This window comes from Canis lupus, chromosome 7, assembly GCF_003254725.2.
Source record: "Canis lupus dingo isolate Sandy chromosome 7, ASM325472v2, whole genome shotgun sequence".
NCBI classification, from domain to species: Eukaryota; Metazoa; Chordata; class Mammalia; order Carnivora; family Canidae; genus Canis; species Canis lupus.
Genome location: NC_064249.1, coordinates 32,839,673 through 32,848,668, shown reverse-complemented (window position 1 = coordinate 32,848,668; position 8,996 = coordinate 32,839,673). Strand labels below are relative to the sequence as shown.

The window sequence follows — 8,996 nt, the reverse complement described above, 5'->3', positions numbered from 1 at the left end:
CAAATGATGGAAGCAGTCATCATGACCCATAAGGAGGATGAGCTAAATGAACTAAAGAGTTAATTGCATAAAGTCCAAGTGGTTTCCTATGTCAAGGGGGCAGGTGTTGAGGAGAAGGCAGAGCAGAGGTATTCACCTAGCACTCCTTGCATCTGACAGCCTCCTAAGAATGTAGCATGAGCACTTTACATCCTTACATAGTTGACTTCCCCAACACTGCATAAATGCTGTGGCTTTGCCAGAGTCTTTACCAAAGTAAAATGGACTAGCCCTTCCAGCATGGAAATTAGAGGGTCAGGACTATCTTCAGGACAACTCTCAACTCTGTTCTAGGACAGGACTGAAGCACTGTCTGCTCTCTTTGTTTAGTGGAATTCCCCCAGATGATTCTTCCTACCTCTCAGCCTGATTTACTGGGCCACAGATATGGATCTTCACCCCTTTGATCCTCTGTCCAAGAGCTAAGCCTTTATTACAGTTTTTCCTATTATAAAATCATAATCTTTCTGACAAGAAGGATTTAGAGTGTTAAAATTGCCTACTCCTTTAGAAAGTGGAAGCTAGTGTTTGCAAAAGGACAGAGCTTAGTTATAAAGAGAACTGTATCTGAGATAGCTATTTATAGAAATACTTTTTCTGAACTGTGTAACTAGGGAGATCTTCCCTTGAAGGAATCATGGAGAAAGTAATTTCTCCATGCCAAGGGCAACTAGTCTGAGCAGAGAATGCTCATAACAACAGAAGTGTGTGCACATATGACGTGTGTGTGTGTGTGTGTGTGCGCTACCATGTTCAATTAGCACTTCTGCTAATAGGTAGCTGAAAATAAGCTAGAACAGAGACCCAAGGGACAGAGTCATGAAAAACATCTATAATAATGAAATGCCATGTCCTTAATTATTCCTATGAATAAAACAACAGATTCCCTTTCTGGTGGAGGAAGAGCTCTATTTCACCCTGGTGAGGTCCTCACCTCCATGGACTCACCTTTAACTCAACATTTCTAAAAGTTTACCTTCACCCTTCCACACTCAAAATATTTTCCTCTTTTAGTGTCTCCTCTCTTACTAAATGGTACAAATGTTCACTGAGTTGTATATGCTGGGAGGTATTCTTGCCATCTATCGATAATCTCCCCTTTCAGTTTACGTCTCCTGGATCTTACCTCCTAGATAGTTCTCAGGTCCAAACTATTTACTTCCAGCACAGTTACCACTGCCCTAGTCCAGGCCACTGCATTCAGCACAGACTTCAAACAGTTTTCTCTTTGATGCTCTGATATCCACTCCCTACATGTTATTTTTTAAAAATGTAAATCAGATTATGTTAGTCCTTCACTTAAAATTTGGGGGCTGTTTCTTTCAAAGTGAAAATCCAAACCAGCCTCAGGCTCACACAAGATCTTTTATGCAACGTGAAATATTCCTTCCTTTTTTAAATTCACTATGTTTAAACTTACCATACACTTTGAAGTCTCTTTGCCTCTCTCAATCTTACATGACTTTATTCTCCCAGGAGGATTATTCATTATCATGATTTTGAGACATTTTAACATGCAGCAATTTGTCTCAAAGAATGTCATGACATTTCCTTACTTTTTGTATACATATGCATTCAGCATTTTGTATCCTTAGCATTATCCAAGCAATTAAAATAAGTAGGCTTTGCAAAATCAATCACACTGTCCATGAAAACATTACCTTGCCTTCACTTTTCTTAGTTAAGTTGCACTTTGCTATGACTTTGTGACTTCTGATCTTGTGTCTCCTGTGGCCTTCCTTGGGTTTGGGTCTATCTCTCTGAGATAATCATCTTGCTTAATTTTTTGAAATGAGTCCACAAAAAAACACTTCTATTAAAGTACTTGTTATACTTCTAACATGGATGAGCAGGGCATCTCATCTCCTTGGGCAAGGAAAAGAATTCCAAACCAGTGGCCATCTTTTCAAATTCTTTGTGTGTGCTACCTTTTGTTTGTTTATGTATCTATTTTAATTACCCAATCAAGAGCGTATTTAGGGTACATAAACAAACTTAACTTAAAAATTTTACTTCTCATGCTCAAAACCCTAAATTCACAATATGAAGGTCCATACCTTACTGAGCCGTCAATGGAGGCAGTGAGCACCACTTGTTTGTCTTCTATATAGATTACTTGAATAATTTCTAAAGAATGAGCACGCCAGGCAAGCAGTTGCTTCAGTTTCTAGAAAGCAACAAGAAAGTGTATCCCGTGGAATAAGTGTATGCTGATCAAAATCCAATCTTGAGCAAAACCATTAACCATCAATGAGCCAAGCTTATGAGTGAATGGTGTGGACATCTGCGCAAGATGAAGTCTCTCTCCCTGTGACCTCTGCTTCCCAAACCCAAACTTCATTTTTAGGTGTTTGCTAACCTGCACACATCCTTTGGAGAGGAATGATCTTATGTCTTTAGCAATTTCTTATTTAAGTGAGGATTAACAATGAGGATTACAAAATGAGCAGATGAAAGAAAAGGGAAGGGCTGTAGGGGAGGTCAAGGCAGAGTGGAATCAGGAGCAGGAGGAAGCAGAGATGAAAGGTGAGGACCAAAAAATAGGCTGGGAAAACCTTCTGGTTTTCAAATTTTATCTAGAGATAGCCCTGGGTATTTTGTTCTCTTTTTTTCTTGTGGTGGCAGTGATGGTAGTGGGGTTATATATGATAACTATATGCCACAAGGAACTGACAAAAGGAACCTGCCTAGCTCGTTCTCTTTGAAAGGCATCAGGATGCTTGATTGGTATGTTCTTTCAAGATGTGCTTTATTCTCAAGTTTTCAGCCCTTAAACAGGAACTAGAGTTGTCCTGTCTAGTGAACTAGAGTTGTCCACTGGGGAGCTGACTCTGCAGCAACATTCCCTTAGAGCATGTTCACTCTCCATCTCTGATTAACATCGACCAAGCACTATGTCTTCCTGGGTCATCTACCTAGAGCATTTGTGTGGCTAGAATTCTGGCAGCTTGGAGTTATCCTATGAGTCTTCTATTCATTTAGACTCTAAAAAAGGTCAGACACAATTCCTCCTAAATTTGTTGGCCTTCTGACTCCGTTCCCTCTAGTTCTTAGAAAACCAGAGTGAAATCTGCATTCTCCTATTTCTTATTGTCTCATAGCTAGTCAAGAATATTATCCAAGCGTTCTTTCTCTGCCTTGGGATGGGATTCTCTAAGGCAGGGGTTTCCCTATCATGGGCCATATCTATAGTAAGAAATACACTGTACTTCATGATCCAATAAACAGATATAATACCTACACATGCATCCTGAATGAGTTTCAGTATCCTTCACAAAAGGATACTTAACTTTACTCTATGCAATGCACACTGGTATTGCCTATTCTATTCTATTGCATTTCATTCCACTCCATTTGCTTTTTTCAATGAAAATATGGTCACCACTCACTAAACTGATTTTATAACCCATAAGATGGTTATAGCCTATATTTAGAAAAACATTGCTCTAAGACTTTTTTCCTTGTAGTCATGGGTATACTATCACATGTATGATTTCTCTTTTCATGGACATGTTTTGACTATCCTATCTCTTAGAATACCTATACTATATGGAGCATTTTTTTAATGGTAATGTTGCAAAAAAAAAAAAAAAACAACCTAGATTAGCATCTGATGTATAGACTGACTTAATAGGTTTTCATTGTAGTTATAATCTATAACTAAACCTGGTTTAATTCATGGTATGTGTCAGTGTAAAAATAGGCATCTTATAATCAGATTCTGTTGTATATTTATAAATAGGCAGCCATGTACAAAGCAGAAATATAAATTGTCCAAATACAAAAAAGGTTGAAATGAGATTGAATATGGAACAACCTCAAATAAGTTTATTAAAGTCCTTGCTTTTAAATTGGTAAAAATGCTGTAAGTCTAATTTAATATTATTTTATAACTTTGTTTTTAAGGTTTTCTCTAAATGTAAATGTCTTGTTTGCCAGTTTTTGGAAACTCCACTTACAAAACTAGGCTTTGGGTCATATTTCTATGTCTTAAAATTAGTAATAGAATATGATAATTATCACAATTCAGAGAAAACATAACTTCCTGCCTCTAAATGTTTCAAGTATGTTATTTGCTTTTATTCCTCTCACAACATGCCTTGATTATAGGCCACTTATAGCTGTTGGTAAGTGAAACTTTGTGCCTTGTGAGTTTGAACGTTGTTTTCTATTTGAGGACAGTGACGGTTCTATATAGATGGAGTGCTGTGTTTGGGGATAAGAAGCCTGTTCTGGCCCAAGCTGAGTCACTAACTGTTTGCATGATCCTAGGCAAGCCAGTCTCTGATTTTCCTTTGACAAAGTGGAGATAATCATACTAAAACTAAACATCTGAACATTATAAAACTCTAACTGGTTCTTGGAAACAGAAAATTCTGTGGATCAAATGAAATAGTGTTTGAAGCAGTAACCATTCTGTGACACTCTGTGAGGAATCCAATCCTAATCTATGTAAACATATGTTACTACCTATGATCCAAAAGCAAAAAAATTACTACTTATTTGCCTTTTGGATTTGAAATATGAATTTAAAAGGAAATAAACCTAGGGTAAAATAGTGCTTCCTTTTTGCAACCCTTAATTAGTGTTGAGTCTTTATAATATATGTAGCTATATTTGTATATCCACATTCATGCAAAAAGTGCATGTTTAAATGGTTATGAATAAAATTGGTGACATTTACATTGCATTAACACTAAAAAGAGCATAAAGTATGTTTGAATTACAAGGAGGATTTAGACTAGTTGTAAGAAGGAGTTTGAATTACAAGGAGGATTTAGACTAGTTGTAAGAAGGAGTTTCTTTCTTTTTAATTGAAGTATATTTGACATACCATGTTATGTTAGTTTCAAGTGTACAATATACTGATTTAACAACTCCATACATTACACAATGTTCACCATGATAAGCATAGCTACCATCTGTCACAACACAAAGTTATTACAGTGTTGTTGAGTATATTCCCTAGGCTGTACTTTTTATCCCCTTGACTTATACATAGTGGCTGGGCACTAGATTAGACTTGTAAAGAAAAGTTATAGAATTTCTTTTTGTGAAGATATAGAAGCTATCTAAACTTGAAGGACTAGATGATGTGTGAACTCTTTGAAGCTCTGGGTTTCTACATAGATTCTCTCAAATATGTGGAAACATGAAAGACGCTATAAAGCAGCCCAGTGGCTGGCTCCCTCACTCCCTCACTCATCCTCTCTGTTCACCAGTAAACCATTGTTATTTGGCATATAGCTTGTTTCTCTTTTCTTTTTTTTTATTTCAAATATAATTAACATGTAATGTTATACTGGTTTCATGTGCGCAAATTAATGATTCAACAGTTCTATACATTTCTTAGTGCCCTGAGATAATAGTACTCTTAAGATTCAATAGTATCATATATGACTCCAGAGAAGGGAGTCTTGTCTTATTCTATTTCTAGCACAGAGAAATGATCAATTAATACATGCTGGTTCATGAATTAAACTAAAACTAAAGTTCTTACCTTTTCATCATGAGGTGGATCTAGGAAGGAACTGATACTGAAAAGGATAACATGTCCTTCTGTATAAAATGCAAGCATTGGAGTCTTTAGTTAGATATCCTATTGTCCAAGCAGATACTACCCAGACCACCAAATTAATTTGACTTAGGCACTTTTAACAGTAAATAAAATAGAATCTGAAAAACCAGAAATGAAAGAAAAAATTCATATCAATTTTTATATGTAAGAATTCTGTTTTGTTGAGTATACATAGCAACTTCATCATGACTTATTGTTGCCATGGATACTCAAAGTCAAAGTTCTTCTAGATGTCAGGATAGATGAAACATAAATAGAAATGAAAACATCACTAACAAATGGAGTCCAAACCGCTACAGAAATAATCATCCTACATTCCAAATGATAGTTACAAAGCTAGATTTAAAAATGCAATAGGGACTATATCTAGGCATATTCAAAATGCAGAAAGAAAAAAAAACAATCTTGAAAGAAACCAGAGGGAAAAATTACCTTATCTGTAAAGGACCAACACAAGAATTACATCTAAATTCTCAGAAGCTGTGCAAGCAAGAAGACGGTGGAATGAAATATTTAAGTGTTGAGAGAAAAACCATCCACCTAGAATTCTGTACCTTGTGAAAGTGTCTTTTGAAAATGAAGGAGAAATACAGACTTTCCCAGACAAACAAAACTTGAGGGAATTTTTTGCTAGTAGACCTGCCTTTCAATAAATATTAAAAAAGTTCTTGGGGTGCCTGGGTGCCTCAGTTGGTTAAGAGTCTGCCTTTGGCTCAGGTCAAGATCCCAGGGTCCTAGTTTGAGTCCTGCATTGAGCCCATATAAAGCTCCCTGCTCAGTGGGGAGTCTGCCTTTCCCTCTCCCTCTGCACCTCCGAATCATGTGCATGCTAGCTCTCTCTCTTTCTTACACATGTGTTATTTCAAATAAATAAAATCTTTTTAAAAAGTGAAATATCAGAAGAAGTTATTAAAAGAGAAGGAAAATTATATAGGTAAGAAATTCAGATTTATATAAAGAGAGGAAAAGCATAATAGAAAGAATAAGTGAAGATAAAGTAAAAATTAACAGCAGTTTATCTGAAGCAATAATAGCAATAATATATTTGATTATTGTAACTTATGGATATTTGAAATGAATGACAGCTATGACACAAGGGATGGGAGGGAGAAATTAGGAATACTTTGTTATTATAAGGTACTTGTAGTATCACTGAGGTGGTGTAGTGTTTGAAAGTTGACATGAATTAGTTGTAAATGTATATTTCAAACTCTAGAGAAAACACTCAAAAATTTTTAAAAGATGTATAATTGATATGCTAAGAAAAGATATGCTAAGAGAAAGTGGGATGATATAAAATGTTCACTTAAAACCACAAAGGCAGAAAAAGTGAAAGACAAAACTAAGAACAAGGATAACAGAAAATAGTAAGAAATATGGTAGGCATTAATGTAACTATATCAATAATCACTTTATGTCAACAATCTAAGTAAAACCACTTAGACTCACATCGTCAGAATGAATTAAAAAACAATACCCAATTATATGTTGCCTACAAGAAATCCACTTTATATGTGAGGACACGTATAGATTAAAAGCAAAGGGATAGAGAAAGATTTACCATGTTAATGTTATCCAAAAGAAAGTAAGACCAGCTATGCTTCAAACAGAGAAGACTTCAGAGTAAGAGAAATTATTAGGGATGACTAGGGGCATTGCATCACAATAAAGAGGTTAATTCTCCCAGAAGACAATGATCCTTAACATTACATGCCTAACATCAGGGCAGCCCGGGTGGCTCAGGAGTTTAGCGCTGCCTTCAGCCCAGGGCCTGATCCTGGAGTCCCACATCGGGCTCCCTGCATGGAGCCTGCTTCTCCCTCTGCCCTGTGTCTCTGCCTCTCTCTCTCTCTCTGTGTGTGTCTCTCATGAATAAATAAATAAAATCTTTAAAAAAAGAAACAAACATTACATGCCTAACATTACAGCGTCAAGGTATGTGGGATGAAAACTGACAGAACTCCAAGAAGAAATAGATAATGTACCTTTATAGTTGGAAACTTCAGCACCCTTCTATGAGAAATGGACAGATCCAGCAAGCAGAAAATCAGTAAGAACATAACTGAACTCAAAAACACCACCAGTCAACTAGATATAATTGATATCTATAGACCACTGCATCAAAAAACAGCAAAACACTCATTAATCTCAAGCTCTCCTGGAACATTCACCAAGATAGACCACATTCTGGGCAATAAACTATACCTTAACAAATTTGAAATAATAGAAATCATACAGTGAGGGCCTTCAAACTACAATGGGATGAATTGGAAATCAGTAAGAGAAAGAAAGAAGGTAAATCCCAGAATAAGTAGAGATGAAGCAACATACTTCTAAATAATAGATCATAGGAAAAAATCTCAAGAGAAATCTCTAAATATTTTGAACTGAATAAAAATGAAAATATGACATTAAAATTTGAGGGAAGCAGCAGAAGCACTGCTTACAGGGCAATTTATATGCACATGTTAGAAAAAAAGAAAGGTCTATAATCTAAACTTCCAGGTTAAGACTAGGTAAAAAAGAGCAAATTAATCCAAATCATCTTAAACAGAAACCATTAGGTCAAAATGGGTTTAATGATGATTTCAGCACATATTTAAGGAAGAAATCTTAACAATTCTCTACAAACTCTTTCAGAATATAGAAGAGAAAGGGAATACTTCCTAACTTAGACAATGAGGCCAGAACACTCTACTATCAAGACCAGACCAAGTTATTATATGAAAATTATAAACCAATAGCTCTTATGAGCATAGATGCAAAAGCTCCCAACAAAATACTAGCAAATTGAATCCAAGAGGTATTAAAAAAATTATACACTATAAGGGTGACTGGGTGGCTCAGTCAATTAAGCATCAGGTTATGATCCTGGGATCGAGTCCTGAGTTGGGGCTTTGCACTGAGCATGGAGCCTGCTTGAGATTCTCTCTCTCTCCCTCTGCTCCACACCCCTTCCCCCACTTACACACTATCTCTCTCTCTCTCTCTCTCAAAAAAAAATGAATTATACACTATGGCCAACATTTAAAAATTAACTAATGTAATTCATCACACCAATAAACTAAAGAAGAAAAATCACATGATCACATCAATAGATGCAGGAAAAGCAGTTAATAAAATTCAACACTAATTCATGATTAAAAACTCCCAATTTAGATACAAACCTTACACATTTCCTACACGTGCACACACACACACACACACAAACCAGCTCAAAACAACTCTAAGTGTAACCTGCAAAATCATACAACTAGAAGAAAACTCTAAATGACCTTAGATTTGGCAATGACTTCTCAGATACAATACCACAGTCAAAATACATGAAGAAAACCATTGATAAACTGGACTTAGTTAAAATTGAAAACTTTCAGGGGCA

The 8,996-nt window shown here is 35.9% G+C and overlaps 1 protein-coding gene across 5 annotated transcripts in view; it reads right to left on the bottom strand.

Moving 5' to 3' along the window:
* WDR64 (WD repeat domain 64) overlaps positions 1-8,996 on the bottom strand; it is a 143,016-nt gene that overhangs the window by 11,255 nt on the left and 122,765 nt on the right. For 4 of the 5 annotated variants that reach the window (XR_007411944.1, XM_025430516.3, XM_025430514.3 and 1 more), the window contains 2 exons: positions 5,540-5,598; positions 2,097-2,206 (listed from right to left, as the gene is read on the bottom strand). Coding sequence is in view for 4 of the 5 variants with exons in the window: in XM_025430516.3 (XP_025286301.1) it covers positions 2,097-2,206; positions 5,540-5,598 (169 nt within the window). In the remaining variant the exon portion in view is untranslated. Of the gene's footprint in view, positions 1-1,165; positions 1,290-2,096; positions 2,207-5,539; positions 5,599-8,996 lie in introns of all 5 variants that reach the window. The other variant, XM_035719396.2, reaches the window with a different exon arrangement.